Raw genomic sequence first — 16,591 nt, forward strand, 5'->3', positions numbered from 1 at the left:
TATGACCTTGCTGAAAACTCAAAACTCAAGTGAAAGTTCACTCATTTCTCCCTTGGAGGTCTGACTTCTTTCCAGAGCCGCTGGTCCATGTTCTCACCTGCCTCCCCTCCTCTCCAGCCGGCACTTCCACAGAAGTGCAGGGCCAGCCCGACCACTGCTGCAGCGCTGGCTCTGACCGCCCCGTGACTTCCCCTCTCTGTGCCTCAGGCTCTCACGACCGGTGCTGTCTCCCTACTCTTCCCCCCAAGGGGGGACTCCTCAGGAGTGCACATGCCTCAGAGAGCGACATCTACACCAGCTAGTATCAGCACGTCATGTCTATGCCTGTGTACCCTAGTGTACACTGTACATTTCTTAAGGACAGTGGCCTTATTTTTGTAGCTTCTATGTTGCTTGATACACACACACTCCCTGTCTGTGGCCACGGACGCATTTCACTGCGCTTGCCTGGGTTACAGCAGAGGTCGTGTGCAGGTCATCACTGGTCACTGCTGTGTCCCACGCCCAACCATCACAGCATCCTGATGAGGTAGAAACTGTGATGATCATCGTTATCATCCCCCTCTTACACATAAGGGACCCACAGCTGACCCCACTGTCTCTGCCTGTCACTGGAGCACACGCTGCCAAGTGATCCCTTCAGTCCACAAGGCCGCTCTTCCAATTGCGGGCTGGAACAGCTTGACGGAGCCTGAGCACCATTTTTTTTTTTTTTTTTAATGCAATAGAAGAAAACAAAGTAGAAAATATCAGAGATTGTGGCCTGGAGGAACAGGAAGTCCAGTCTCAGAAACTTCTCTGCGTGCAGCTCTGTCATATCAGCAGGCTCACAGGTCTCCTCTGAAAGAGTCATTCCCACACAGTGACCACTGTGTGGCTCTGATCCGTGCGGACCTCTGCATGGTGTTGGAAGCTTCCAGAGAGAAAAATGTGAAGGGCAACTGCTGGCCCACTCCTGCGTGGCCAATGTCCCCATGCTGGGGCCCGGGGCTTACCTTCCCGTCTCTGCTCGGCTGTAACTGCAGGTTCCCCTCAGGGCCTTGTTGTGAGGCTCAGATGAGGTCGTGGGTATTAACATACTTTGGAGAAGTCTCATGTGCTATATAAGTACAAGGTCTCAGCCGCATTTGTAGGTATCATAGCTTCAGGAGTTGCCGGCCTCAGGGTTCAGTGGTAGGGCTCAGGAGGCTACATCAGCAGTAAAGAAGTCTTTCCTCTGGCCTCAACACCGCCCCAAGCTGCTCCAGTTCCTGGCAGGCTCCCCGCGGCTGAACCCGGCAGCGGTTACTCTCTGTATGGCCAGAGCTCCCTTTCTCTAGCCCCTTCCCTGACACTCCCTTCCTTTGTCAATGTATGGTCCCTTCTCTTAAAAGCCGGCGGTACTGGTACAGCAGGAATGGGGGTCTGAGCCCACCTGAAACCCCACATCCCAGGCATCCCAGAGAGCCAGATGCCTAGCCTCAATCCCTGGAGATGGGCCCCAACCCAGCCCATTGGGGTGTGCGACCCACCTCTGGGGTGGCTCTTGCCCACCAGCGAGGTCTGTGTGCTCTGCTTCCCGGTGGGCCAGGCTGCCCTACTACCACCAGCCCACTGGTAGGTCCACCCTTCCTTCTCTCCTGAGTGTATAAAGCTCATCCCCATCAGTCAGAGGCAGGACATCACTTGAGATTGGTAACTTGGCTTGTGACCTGTTGCAAGCCGTTTCTACAGGTCTCAGACTGTCTTGTACATTGAGGGCACTTGTTAAATATACATTGTAGGTGTTGAAGGGAGATGAGGCCAGAGAGAACTGAGAAGAGCGACAGGACAAGTGCTGTCCATTTCAAAACCTCCCAGCCTGTGGCAAGCCTGCTGATGTGTATATGACAGATTAGAGACGGGAGCAGACAACAGCAAGTGTCTGTGAGGGGACAAGGGCCACCGTCTAATGCAGACACTACGTTCTTGTTCACAGTGACTGTTCTGGCAGAAAACAACCACATTAAGGAGCTGCTGAGGAAACATGGGGTCAACGTTCAGAGTATCACTGACATTCATCCAATCCGAGTCCAGCCAGGCCGCATCCTTAGTCACATATATGCCAAGCTTGGTAGGTTTGGGGAAATAGCAAGGTGTTTTGGGGGAGGTTGCATCTTGGTTCTAGGTTTGAGGTCTGGAGGAGACTGTGATATGTGTAAATTCTAAAGAGTTGGGCAAAGCACCAAAGTAGATGGTTTGATTGTTTGATGTGAAGAGGAATGACTGGACAAGCACATTCCTCTCGTGTCTGTTCAGGAGATGTCACCACAGGTGGCCAGTGATTTGTCAGATATGTGGTAAAATAAGGAGCCATCTTTGGAAATTCACAACTGAAACAGTCATTTGCATCTTGATAATGTTTCTAAATTTTTTCCATGGTCTAAAAAATGCTCGTTTACCCATTAAAATGGGAGGCGTGTTTTCTCTTTATCTCAAATCTGACAGTTTAGGATCGTGGTTCCATACTAAATAAATAAAAAGTAAACAATAAACTCTTCTTAATAGTTTTATTCCATATAGATGTTTTACTGGGTCGTGTTCTTATATATGCATGAAAAAAAGGGAGTGGGATTCTTTTCTTAATTCATCCTTGTCCCAAAGAAGGATAACAGTATTGGAAAAACCAAACCCTAGAGTGAGTTGTTTAACATATCAGTAAGTTCAGGCTTAGGCAGAATCACTTGGATTAGATTTCACTGTGCCTACTCTAACTTGAATTTCTCTTTTACTTTCCACATAGGACGGAATAAGAATATGAGATTGAGTGGGCGACCGTATCGGCACATTGGTGTCCTTGGGACATCTAAACTATATGTGATTAGGAACCAGATCTTTACTTTCACGCCCCAGGTGAGAAGAGCAGGCCAGTAGCAAAGCAACAAGCATTTGTTTATTAAGCTCTCTTTTTCTGTCTGGCGAGCTACTTTGAATGCAGCAGGGTGTGCCTGCAAGTGTTCAAATACAGACAAAGGATGACATCCAAGACGTAATACAGTCATTTACTCATGGTAGGTGCTCAGTAAATGCTGCTTAGCTCTGAGTATGCCATCATTTCCAGTATGAAATGCACACACTTTACAAATTGGCTAGTGCATGGCACTTACAGCCCTCGTGCCCCTAACACTCTCTCAGCTTGTCAGCAGGGTCTGTCAGTGGACTCCCACACGGGGAGTCTGAGTTTTCAGGCCCCAGCTCCCTTGATGGGATTCTGAATATACTGCTTATGGGTCTTTTCTTTAGTTTTTGTTTCCAAAGGAAACAAGCCCTGTGAAATGCAGATGAAGCCTTTTTCATCCATTCAGCAGCTAGAAAGGCCAACTGAGAGATCAGTTTGTCAGCAGGAGGTACAGCCCCCCAACTGCTTGGGCACATAGTTGGCCATGGGCTCATGGGTCAGTCACCTCAAGTTGCTCTTTCTCATCCAGCCTATGCTGCTTGCTCAAATCTTGGGAGTTATTTCCCTTCATAATGAATTTTATACCAGAGCGGAGTGTGCATGGGTCCAGAGGCCAGGGCAGCAGTATGATTTTCCTGGACACGACACAACAGTGCCCATAGTTCACATTAACCAGGCCATCAGTCAGGTAAACAGTCTCCATGTCTCACCTGCTTTCAGTGGCCCCACTAGGAAAGCATCTCTGAGCTCAGCAGCCCTGGACCGCAACTGGAATTAAGGAGTTATTGATTTCCTTTCAGGGACAGCACTGCTGGGCTAGGTCCTTAAATCCCCATTTGAGGAGCCATAAATAGACCTAGCCGAGTGCCCTTTGCTCCCACGCTTAGCACTAATGGGGCAGGCTGGGGCAGATCGATGGGTGTGGTCACAAGGAAAGCCCCACGATGGAACCAGGGTTGAGTCTCTTCTCTGGAAACAAAATCCAAAAATTAGTGCTACAATGAATGACAGCTGAGGTGGTGTGCAGGGGAAGGCAGGACAGCGGTGAACCTGGCCTGTTATGACTTGCAGTTCACCGACCAGCATCACTTCTACCTGGCCCTGGACAATGAGATGATCGTGGAGATGCTGAGGATTGAGCTGGCCTACCTGTGCACCTGCTGGCGGATGACGGGCAGACCCACGCTCACCTTCCCCATCACACATACCATGCTCAGTAAGTCCATGAACTTGATCTGCCCTGACTCATGTCCCATAGGTAGTCTTTAATCTTTGCAAAATGTTTAAAATGAGTCCCATGGACAGAGCTAGGTACCAAAGAGGGTTCTGAGCAGTTAAGTTTCTGAGGTTGGGAATCTCCTGCGCTCTACGTATTTTAATTGGTTGGTGTTGATGAACATGTTTTAGTACATACCCAAACAAAGTATTCCCAGATGAAGTGAACTAATTCATCTGTTTTTTTTTTCTTTTTAGCAAATGATGGCTCAGATATTCATTCTGCTATTCTTGCTACAATTCGCAAACTAGAGGATGGATATTTTGGAGGAGCTAGGTAATTTGTGATTTTTTTTCTAGAAAAGTAACATTGACCTTTCTTAAAGCCTTTTACTGCCCTGCCCCCATTTTCCATATCCACTGCTGAACATAGAAGTGTGGAGCTTTAGAGTAAAAAGGAAGTTAAAACATCTAATCCGGTCACCCATATGAAACTGGAATTATCTCTAAGCAGTATTTGGTGGGTGTTTGTGAAGCTTTTATGGGTGCCAGGAGGCCTGGAGCATAGAGCTGTGAATGAATCAAGTCTCTCCAAAGTGGCCCCCTTGAGATGCATGTGTGGAATGTGAAATCTGTTTCTGCTCAAAGGTGGGCTAGCAAACCCCCAGTGCCTTGGGGCTGGCAGGTACTCAATAATCAAATCACTTTAAGGGATAGGGGCTCACCTCCCAGGGATACCCCTGTCACAAGGTAGAGGATTTCTCTGTAGCCTCCGTGTCCTGATCTCTGTGAAACTGCTGGAATATGCCAGAAGGGCCCCAGGAGAACCTCACCGTGCAGTCAGCTCAAGTCACATGTGGCCTTTCCTGAGGTCGGGGAGGCTGCCATTGGGTTCCTGATGGAATGCCAGTTGCTAGAAGTGTTTGGGAATTGAAGTTTGCCTTTCTTCTCACAGGACCCTGCTGCCATGGTAATTTTTTTAAATAGTAAACTATATGTAATATAAAATTTGCCGCCTAAACCATTTTAAGTGTACAATTCGGTTGCATTAAGTACATTCACATTGTTTGCAACCAGTCTCTTAGAGCTCTTTTCATCTTGTAAAACTGAAACTCTACCCCTGAAACCACTGTCCACCTGCTCCGCCCCTGGCCCTGACAACCACGGTCTGATTTCTGTCTCTAGGTGTCTCTCCTAAGTGGTCTCGTCCAGTGTTTGCCTTTTTGTGACTGGTTGGTCTCACTTAGCCCAATGTCCGCTGGGTTGAGTCACCACATTATTTCTAAGCCCGGGGTTGGCACCTCTGCTCACTGAACTTGCTGTGGGGTTTGCTGTACACTGAAGTGGCCCTTGCTCCAGGCTTCTCCTGGCCTCTCTCATGAGTGTCAGCAAGGTCCTCCTCACCATTCTGCTGTCAACATCCCAGGGCTGGCACCATGACTGCAGTTGGCATCCACTTGTGTACATTTCATCTCCAGCTTGGATAAGTTACCACCTGGCACATGGTGTCATAACCGAGAGACAATACCACATGCCCGTAATTGACTGTTTTCCAAGATGAATTCTTTTTCTGAAATCTTATCGTCAAAAGGATACTGTGTACAATTGTTTGGGCATGCAGTGTATTCTTTGTCTCTTTATGTGTCATCTCATGTTGTCCTTTTCTTTGTCTCGAGCAAATATTCCTATTTTGTATGCAAGGATCTGTAGGCTCAGAGAGCCAGGGGCACAAGGTGAGTAGATGCCAAAGCGCCATGTGAATACAGAAACTGGGCTTTAACCACCAGGTCGAGCTGGATGGAGGCTTACAGGAATCGAGAGGGGCTTCTGTTTACAGAGTATGGCAAACAATTCACAGATCCATGGAAAGAAAGAGGGATGCCTAGGCTCCACGATTCCTACTAAGTAATTAATAATTAAAGTTGAATCTCATTTTGGCTCTTTTTTAAGTCTGAGGGTATTTGAAAAACTGAACTCACTGTACATGCCAGACTCTATCCTCTGGACCCACCTGGTTGTTGTTCAGTTGCTAAGTCGTGTCTGACTCCTTGCAACCCCAATGGACTACAGCACACCAGGCTTCCCTGTCCTTTACCATCTCCCAGAGCTTGCTCAAATTCATGTCCATCAAGTCGGTGATGCCATCCAACCATCTCATCCTCTGTCATCTCCTTCTCCTCCTGCCTTCAATCTTTCCCAGCATTAGGATCTTTTCCAGTGAGTTGGCTCTTCATATCAGGTGGCCAAAGTATTGGAGCTTCAGCTTCAGCATCACTCCTTCCAATGAATACTCAGGACTGATTTCCTTTAGGATGGACTGGTTGGATCTCCTTGCAGTCCATGGGACTCTTTAAGAGCCTTCCAGCGCCACAGTTCGAAAGCATCAATTCTTAGGTGCTCAGACTTCTTTATCATCCAGCTCTCACATCCATACGTGACTACTGGAAAAACCGTAGCTTTGACTATATGGCCCTTTATCAGCAAAGTGATGTCTCTGCTTTTTAATTTGCTGCCTAGGTTGGTCATAGCTTTTCTTCCAAGGAGCAAGCATCTTTTAATTTCATGGCTGCGGTCACCATCTGCAGTGATTTTGGAGCCCCAGAAAATAAAGTCTGTCACTGTTTCCATTGTTTCCCCATCTATTTGCCAGGAAGTGATGGGACCCAATGCCATGATCTTAGTTTTCTGAGTGTTGAGCTTTAAGCCAGCTTTTTCACTCTCCTTTCACCCTCATCAAGAGGCTCTTTAGTTCTTCTTCACTTTTTGCCATAAGGGTGGTGTCATCTGCATACCTGAGGTTATTGATATTTCTCCCGGCAGTCTTTCCTGGCACTTTCATAGCATCATCTTTTAGGATTTGAAATAGCTCAGCTGGAGTTCTATCACCTCCACTAGCTTTGTTTGTAGTGATGCTTCCTGAGGCCCGCTTGACCTCACAACTCCAGGCAGGATGTCTGATCCTAGGTGAGTGACCGATACCATCATTGTTTTCTGGGTCATTAAGACCTTTTTTTGTACAGTTCTATGTATTCTTGTCACCTCTTCTTAATCTCTTCTACTTCCGTTAGGTTCTACTGTTTCTGCCCTTTATTGTGCTTATCACTGCATGAAATGTTCTCTTGATATCTCTGATTTTCTTGAAGAGATCTCTAGTCTTTCCCATTCTGTTGTTTTCCTCTGTTTCTTTGCACTGGAGACCTCGGTTCCATTTTCCATTCCTGGATCGGGAAGATCCACTGGAGAAGAGATAGGCTACTCACTCCAGTATTCTTGAGCTTCCCTTGTGGCTCAGCTGGTAAAGAATCCGCCTGCAATACGGGAGACCTGGGTTTGTTCCCTGGGTTGGGAAGATCCCCTGGAGAAGGGAAAGGCTACCCACTCCAATATTCTGGCCGAGAGAATTCCGTGGTCTGTATAGTCCATGGGGTCCCAAAGATTGGGACAGGACTGAGCGACTTTCACTTTCACCTTTACTCGATTAGAAGGCTTTTCTCACCCTCAGGCAGCGCTTCTTGCCTTCCTGAGGCTCACACACTTGTGAATTCATTTGCATTGCCTGCTTCTGTTTACTCTTCTCCAACTAAGCCATTTAAACCCGTCATAATCTGACCCTGGTAGCTCTGAGGCAGCCTATAGTTTTCTGCCTCCAGATCTAGCATTTTAAGAAGCACATAGTGCTGGCTCTCTTTCTGTAGGGTAGACATCCCAGGCTTGGGAAGCAAGAACTTGGAGAATGCTGCCTTTGCAGCAGAACCCCATACTGCCAAACCCTGCTCCCAGAGGTTCTGTGGAACTTTTCCCAGACTGACGATAGGGCGACTCTGGGCCAGTGTCCCCTTGTGGGGATGGCCTGCTCATCACATTCCTTCTAGAGAGCACTTTGCTCTGAACGGTGACTCTCCCAACATTTACCCCCACTCTCCTCCCGAGGCCTTGTGTGACAGGGACTCATAGGGCACCCAGAGAATCATTTCTTGTGGTTTTGTTCTGGTCTAGTTGTTTTAGGGCAAAAAATCCTCAAGGGTTGGCTTTGTTTAAAAGTGGTTCGCTCAATATGTTTTGTAAAACTTTGGTTGGTTCAGTAAAATAGATTTCTATTTGTGTTGGGTTTAGGAGTAAGAAATCAGTATGATTCATTTTGGCTTTTAATATGCTGTGTGCTTCCACTTCATACTTGCTATTGAATTTTCATTTTCATTTCTTGGCTGACTACTTGTATGGGGCAATCTGCGAGTGACGTATTTATGGATTCTGGCAGAAGCGCCACCTAGTTATTGAAAATTGTCTCGATTCATCATGGAAGTTTGTCCACATCCACCTATATCTCTAACATAGTGTCTCCTTGGCAGAGTAAAATTAGGGAGTCTTTCGGAATTCCTCACTACCTCTTTCTACACGTATCTGACCTTCCTGGATCCAGACTGTGATGAGAAGTTGTTTGATGATGCCAGTGAAGGGAGCTTCAGTCCTGATAGTGATTCAGACCTGGGAGGATATTTGGAAGACACCTATAATCAAGGTACGGCTTGGAATGCCTTTGCAGGCAGTCCCTGAATTTATTTAAACCTTGGCATTGTTATAAAGTTGCCCTAAAACTCAAGCACAGAAAATGATTGGTAACTAATACAACAAAAAAGTCTTCAGAAACTTTGACGTATTAAAATGAATAAAAGAAAGTGTTAGTTGCTTAGTCATGTCAGACTCTTTGTGATCCCATGGACTGTAGCCCACCAGGCTCCTCTGTCCATGGGTTCTCCTGGCAAGAATACTGGAGTGGGTTGCCAGTTTAAAAACCTAAACTGCAAAAGTGAGGCTTTTTTTTTTTTTAAACCTAGAGGGACAAAGAGTTTTAAGAATGGAGACTTTTCACAAAATATAAAGAAACATAGTTCCTGAATTTTCAAAGGAGTGGTAGAATGGTCTTGGCTCGATTGGATGTAAGTGATAAAATCTTATGTATATAACATTTCTCAAACTGAGCAAGGTTTGGGGTTGAAGTGACCTGTTTTTCACTTCTAGATAGGACTTGGGATTGGGTCTGTGGGGTGTTCCATAATGTGTAGCTCATTCAAGACAAATGAAAACCAAAAGATTGGATGTTGACTGCTGGCCCTCATTCAAGACAAATGAAAACCAAAAGATTGGATGTTGACTGCTGGCCCTCAGATTGTCTAACATATTCAGCTCATCCTGGGATGATGTGATGTAAACACCATCTTGACCTGTATTTTTCTTTTTTTAGAATGAAGTTTTTCCAAACAATAACTTTATAAACACATGCATCATCTATGTAAATCTCTTCCTTTCTAGAGGCAGAGTGGAGGTCAAGTATTTATATCAAAATGTTGTCTTCCATGAAATCTGTTCAGTACTTGCAGCTACACATACTCACTTTTATGCATTTAGGTTGTTTCTGCAGCTTGTTTTCATTGCCTCTTTTTCTTACCTGTGTAATTACAGAAAGCCAGGACGAGCTTGACCAGTATATCAACCACCTTCTGCAAAGCACATCCTCGAAGTGCTATCTGCCACCTCTCTGTAAGAAGACAGAGGACAGCCATGTTTTCAGTGCTATCCATTCCACTCGGGATATACTTTCCGTGATGGCAAAAGCAAAGGGTTTGGAAATTCCATGTATGTTATTAACTTTTCTCTGCCTACTAAAATAACTTCTTTTATGAAAGTTATGTGTGAGCATAATGTACAAGTCAAATGATCCTAAAGGCAACAAAGTGTAGCTGTTTACCGCCTCACCTTTCTCCTCCTCACTTCCCCCAGTCGTTCTACTTAGAGGCAACCACTTTTCAACTCTTAGTTGTTTCTTTTCATATTTATGTATCTTTGAATGACCTAAATCAAATCCCTTATGAGTATACAGTGGAAGTGAGAAATAGATTTAAGGGACTAGATCTGATAGACAGAGTGCCTGATGAACTATGAACGGAGGTTTGTGACATTGTACAGGAGACAGGGATCAAGGCCATCCCCAAGAAAAAGAAATGCAAAAAAGCAAAATGGTTGTCTGAGGAGGCCTTAAAAATAGCTCAGAAAAGAAGAGAAGCAAAAAGCAAAGGAGAAAAGGAAAGATATACCCATTTGAATGCAGAGTTCCAAAGAATAGCAAGGAGAGATAAGAAAGCCTTCTTAAGTGAACAGTGCAAACAAATAGAGGTAAACAACAGAATGGGGAAGACTAGAGATCTCTTCAAGAAAATTAGAGATACCAAGGGAACATTTCATGCAAAGATGGGCTCAATAAAGGACAGAAATTGTATGGACTTAACAGAAGCAGAAGAGATTAAGAAGAGGTGGCAAGAATACACAGAAGAACTATACAAAACAGATATGCACGACCCAGATAATCACGATGGTGTGATCACACCTAGAGCCAGACATCCTGGAATGTGAGGTCAAGTGGGCCTTAGGAAGCATCACTACAAACAAAGCTAGTGGATGTGATGGAATTCCAGTAGAGCTATTTCAAATCCTAAAAGATGATGCTATGAAAGTGCTGCACTCAATATGTCAGCAAATTTGGAAAACTCAGCACTGGCCACAGGACTGGAAAAGGTCAGTTTTCATTCCAATCCCAAAGAAGGGCAATGACAAAGAATGCTCAAACTACCACACAATTGCGCTCATCTCACACGCTAGTAAAGCAATGCTCAAAATTCTCCAAGCCAGGCTTCAGCAATACGTGAATCGTGAACTTCCAGATATTCAAGCTGGTTTTAGAAAAGACAGAGGAACCAGAGATCATATTGCCAACATCCGTTGGACCATCGAAAAAGCAAGAGAGTTCCAGAAAAACATCTATTTCTGCTTTATTGAATATACCAAAGCCTTTGACTGTGTAGATCACAATAAACTGTGGAAAATTCTGAAAGAGATAGGAATATCAGACCACCCGACCTGCCTCTTGAGAAACCTATATGCAGGTCAGGAAGCAACAGTTAGAACTGGACATGGAACAGCAGACTGGTTCCAAATAGGAAAAGGAGTATGTCAAGGCTGTATATTGTCACCCTGCTTATTTAACTTATATGCAGAGTATATCATGAGAAACGTTGGGCTGGAAGAAGCACAAGCTGGAATTAAGATTGCTGGGAGAAATATCAATAACCTCAGATATGCAGATGACACCACCCTTATGGCAGAAAGTGAAGAGGAACTAAAGAGCCTCTTGATGAAAGTGAGAGAGGAGAGTGAAAAAGTTGGCTTAAAACTCAACACTCAGAAAACTAAGATCATGGCATCTGGTCCCATCACTTCATGGGAAATAGATGAGGAAACAGTGGAAACAGTGGCTGACTTTATTTTTGGGGGCTCTAAAATCACTGCAGATGGTGATTGCAGCCATGAAATTAAAAGACGCTTACTCCTTGGAAGGAAAGTTATGACCAACGTAGATAGCATATTAAAAAGCAGAGACATTACTTTGTCAGCAAAGGTCTGTCTAGTCAAAGCTGTGGTTTTTTCAGTAGTCATGTGTGGATGTGAGAGTTGGACTATAAAGAAAGCTGAGCACTGAAGAATTGATGCTTTTGAACTGTGGTGTTGAGAGTCCCTTGGACTGCAAGGAGATCCAACCAGTCCATCCTAAAGGAGATCAGTCCTGGGCGTTCATTGGTAGGACTGATGCTGAAGCTGAAACTCCAATACTTTGGCCACCTGATGCGAAGAACTGACTCATTGGAAAAGACCCTGATGCTGGGAAAGATTGAGGGCAGGAGGAGAAGGGGATAACAGAGAATGAGACGGTTGGATGGTATCACCAACTTATTGGACATGAGTTTGGGTAAACTCCGGGAGTTTGTGATGGACAGGGAGGCCTGGCATGCTGCAGTCCATGGGGTTGCAAAGAGTTGGACACAACTGAGCACTGAACTGAACTGCTGTCTTTGATGCATCATGTTTATTCAGTATCTGTGACCTTTCACTTATGCAGGTGAGGAATTCACCTGTTTTAAATCACCACTCCTCTGCTTCACTTCCTCTAACCTGTCCATGCAGTTGTATTAAGGTTTAGTTAAATCAGTATTCACTATTTCTGTCTCTGTATGTATGTAAATATTATTCCCAACTCAGTATTATAGTATACTACATTATCATTTTTGCTTTTCATTTTTTTCTAAAAATAACAGTTGCCCTTGTAATTAGCTTCACTTCCCTCCAGTGGCCACACAATAGAAACTTCCACAAGGTCAGGCATATGTATGAAACTCATGGTCCCACTGCTTAGAGTCCAAAAGTTTCCTCCTGTCTGACTGATTGCTCTCTAGGCCTTTTGCATACCTGGCATCCTGGGTCTCTTCTTTATTATAATCCTTGGAATCTCCTTTGTTTATCTCTTCAGTTGGGTTCCCCGGTTCTTGATTCTGGCATATTCTCCCTTCTCAATTTATTCCTTTGGTAGAATACATTCTAGAATAGTTTCAATAGTTTCACTGGAACAGGGCCCAGTGATGGTAGCCCTCAGCGTGCATGTTTCTGAAGTTCACTGACCATTTTGGGCTGGCTGCCCTCTGTGTCCATGATGTAGATTTTTTATTTCCAATTGGCTGCATGTGGCATGTAGGATCTTAGTTCCACAGCCTGGGATTGAACCCATGCCCCCTGCAATGGGAGTGTGGAGTCTTAACCACTGGACCTCCAGAGAAGTCCCCAGGATGTAGATTTTATCCTGAAATCTTCCTTCACCATCATACTGGAGAATTCCTTCTTGGCTCTCCTATTTTATGTATCTCAGCTTTTCCTCTTGGTTAGCTTACTGTCTTATTTGGTGGAGGACATCCAATAGTTCCCTGGGAAACAGTTTATGTCAGGTAAAATTGTTGAGATCTTTCAAGTCTGAAAACTGTTGTTCAGTCACTAAGTTGTGTCCAGCTCTTTGCAACCCCATGGACAGCAGCATGCCAGGCTTCCCTGTCCTTCACTGACTCCCGGAGTTTGCTCAAACTCATGTCCAATGAGTCAATAATGCCATCCAACATCCCATTCTCTGTGGCCCCCTTCTCCTGCCTTCAATCTTTCCTAGCATCAGGGTCTTTTCCAATGAGTCGGCTCTTTGCATCAGATGGCCAAAGTATTGGAACTTCAGCTTTAGCATCAGTCCTTCCAATGAATATTCAGGACCGATTTCCTTTAGGATTCACTGGTTTCATCTCCTTGCTGTCCAAGGGACTCTCAAGAATCTTCTCCAGCACCACAGTTCAAAGGCATCAATTGTTCGACACTCAGCCTTCTTTATGGTCCAACTCTCACATCTGTACATGACTACTGGAAAAGCCATAGATTTGACTATATGGAACTTTGTCGGCAAAGTGATGTCTCTGCTTTCTAATATACTGTCTAGATTTGTCATAGCTTTCTTCCAAGGAGCAAGCGTCTTTTAATTTTATGACTCTAGTCACTGTCTGCAGTGATCTTTGGAGCCCAGGGAAATAAAGCCTGTCACTTTTTCCATTTTCCCCCATCTATTTGCCATGAAGTGATGGGACCCGATGACATGATCTTAGTTATTTGAATGTTGAAGTTTTAAGCCAGCTTTTTCACTCTCCTCTTTCACCCTCATCAAGAGGCTCTTTAGTTCCTCTTCACTCTGTGCTGTTAGAGTGGTATCATCTGCTTATCTGAGGTTGCTGATACTTCTCCTCGCTATCTTGACTCCAGCTTGAGCCTCATCCAGCCCAACATTTCACATGATGTACTCTGCATAGATGTTAAATAAGCAGGGTGACACTATACAGCCTTGATGTACTCCTTTCCCAATTTTGAACCAGTCCGTTGTTCCATGTCTGGTTTTAACTGTTGCTTCTTGACCTGCATACAGGTTTCTCAGGAGGCAGGTAAGGTGGTCTGGTACTCCCATCTCTTTAAGAATTTTCCACAGTTTGTTGTGGTCTACACAGTCAAAGGCTTTAATGTAGTCAATGAAGCAGTAGTAGATGTTTTTCTGGAATTGCCTTGCTTTCTCTATGATCCAACAGATGTTGGCAATTTGATCTCTGGTTTCTCTGCCTTTTCTGAATCCAGCTTGTACATCTGGAAGTTCTCAGTTCATGTACTGTTGAAGCCTAGCTTGAAGGATTTTGCTAGTGTGTGAAATGACCACAGTTGTGCAGTAGTTTGAACATTCTTTGGCATTGCCCTTCTTTGGTATGGGAATGAAGACTGACCTTTTCCAGTCCTGTGGCCACTGCTGGGTTTTCCAAATTTGCTGGCATATTGAGTGCAGCACTTTTATAGCATTATCTTTTAGGATTTGAAATAGTTCAGCAGGAATTCCATCACCTCCACCAGCTTTGATTGTAGTAATGCTTCCTGAGGCCCGCTTGACCTCACAACTCCAGGCAGGATGTCTGGCTCTAGGTGAATGACTACACCATCATGGTTATATGAGTTATTAAGACCTTTTTTGTACAGTTCTTCTGTGTATTCTTGCCACCTCTTCTTAATTTCTTCTGCTTCTTTTAGGGCCTTACTGTTTCTGTCCTTTATGGTGCCCATCTTTGCATGAAATGTTCCCTTGGTATCTCTAATTTTCTTGAAGAGATCTCTAGTCTTTCCCATTCTGTTGTTTACCTCTATTTGTTTGCACTGTTCACTTAAGAAGGCTTTCTTATCTCTCCTTGCTATTCTTTGGAACTCTGCATTCAGGTGGGTATATCTTTCCTCTTCTCCTTTGCCTTTCATGTCTCTTCTTTTCTCAGCTATTTCTAAGACCTTCTCAGACAACCATTTTGCCTTGTTGCATTTCTTTTTCTTGAGTATGGTTTTGATCACTGCCTCTTGTACAGTGTTACGAACCTCCGTTGATAGTTCTTCAGGCACTCTATCAGATCTACCTCTTGAATCTGTCACTTTCTGTGTATAATCATCAGGGATTTGATTTAGGTCATACCTGAATGGTCTAGTGGTTTTCCTTACTTTCTTCACTTTAAGTCTGAATTTTGCAATAAGGAGCTCATGATCTGATCCACAGTCAGCTCTTGGTCTTGCTTTTACTGACTATAGAGCTTCTCCATCTTCGCTGCAAAGAATATAATCAATCTGATTTTGCTATAGACCAACTGGTGATGTGTGTATAGTTACCTCTTGTGTTGTTGGAAGAGGGTGTTTGCTATGACAAGTGTGTTCTCTTAGCTACAGATTTTCCCTATCCATATGAGAGTTTGGCTGGGCATAGAATTCTAGATTGAAAAAAATTTTCTTTGATAATTTTGAAAGCCTCCCTTCACTGTCCTCTTGCTGTCAGGGTTGCTGTTGATAAATCTAAACCCATTCTGATTTTTGATCCTTTAAATGTAAACTGTTCCTCTCTTTCAAAGTTTTTAGGTTTTTCTTTACTCTCAGGTTCTGAAATTTCAATGGTGTTCCTTGTTCTGGGTGTATTTTCATCTGCTGTGTTGGCTGCCCAGTGGATCTTGTCTATCTGGAAATGTCTGTTTTTCAGTCCTGTACAGTTGTTCTGATAATTTCTTGATTCATTTCCTTCCTTACATTTTCTCTGTCCTGTCTCTCTGGTACTTTGTGATTCTAATATTGACCTCCTGGAGAAGTCTTTTATCATTTCTCTCCTGTCTTTCATTTCTCTGTCTTTTGCTCGGTTCTGAGGACAATTGTTTGAACTTTTTGTTCCACCTGCTCAATTGACTTTTTCCTATTTTGCTGTCACGGTTTAAATCTTTGTTCTCTGAATTGTATCTCTTCTTGTCTCATGCATGCAATACAATTTTTATGACTCTAATAAAGTTAATGGCAGAGATTTTTGGTTTTGTTTTTACATTTTCTTCTCCCTAAATGGTCTCCCATTTCCCCCAAGTCAATGTTTCCTGTTGCTTTTGGTCTCTGTCTTTCACATTAGTCTTTCCTCCAGTGCTGGGTGCCCCTTGGTTATCTGCTTATGCATGAGAACCTCCAAGCCTGTGAGTGGGGCCTGTTGTTTATGGGTGTAGGCAGGGCAGATTTCCCAGAGATGTTCTACAATCTTCCTTCGCAATGTCCTTTTTAACCGGTAAAGGTCTGATTACCTATACAGCCACATATTCCCCCAAGGCATTTAGCCATCCCTTCAGACACGTGGGTCAGCACCCCCTCCAGAGACGCACATACCACCCCCTTTATACCCTCTTCAGAGAGACCCTTTAGTCTTCTATCGGTGAGCAAGGCTGTTGCCATGGTATGTGGAGTTGCAGAAGGCATCTAGGGAGCTCACTGCTTCTCACACAGCTTCTTCTCTGTCTTCCTTCTTTTGGATACCCTCTCTGGACCCCCAGGTGCTAGAGGTCCATGGTGCAGCAAGCTCCTTAGACTTCTGAGGATTCTCTGGTAGAAATTTGACTGGTGCTTGTTTTCCCCACTGTAATCTTGGGGTTTGGTTGCCTTGGGTCTACTAAACCAATTGTCTTTTATCCATTAGCTTTCCAACTCTATTATTGTCTTCTGCTCAGCTTCCCT

The 16,591-nt window shown here is 44.4% G+C and overlaps 1 protein-coding gene across 5 annotated transcripts in view; it reads left to right on the forward strand.

Annotated features, from left to right (window-relative positions):
* PHKA2 (phosphorylase kinase regulatory subunit alpha 2) overlaps positions 1 to 16,591 on the forward strand; it is a 91,083-nt gene that overhangs the window by 58,901 nt on the left and 15,591 nt on the right. For all 5 annotated transcript variants that reach the window (XM_043895950.1, XM_043895954.1, XM_043895955.1 and 2 more), the window contains 6 exons: positions 1,958 to 2,092; positions 2,762 to 2,871; positions 3,989 to 4,133; positions 4,391 to 4,469; positions 8,482 to 8,651; positions 9,593 to 9,766. In XM_043895950.1, the coding sequence (XP_043751885.1) occupies positions 1,958 to 2,092; positions 2,762 to 2,871; positions 3,989 to 4,133; positions 4,391 to 4,469; positions 8,482 to 8,651; positions 9,593 to 9,766 (813 nt within the window). The remainder of the gene's footprint in view (positions 1 to 1,957; positions 2,093 to 2,761; positions 2,872 to 3,988; positions 4,134 to 4,390; positions 4,470 to 8,481; positions 8,652 to 9,592; positions 9,767 to 16,591) is intronic.

The sequence above is a fragment of the Cervus elaphus genome, chromosome X (assembly GCF_910594005.1).
Source record: "Cervus elaphus chromosome X, mCerEla1.1, whole genome shotgun sequence".
NCBI classification, from domain to species: Eukaryota; Metazoa; Chordata; class Mammalia; order Artiodactyla; family Cervidae; genus Cervus; species Cervus elaphus.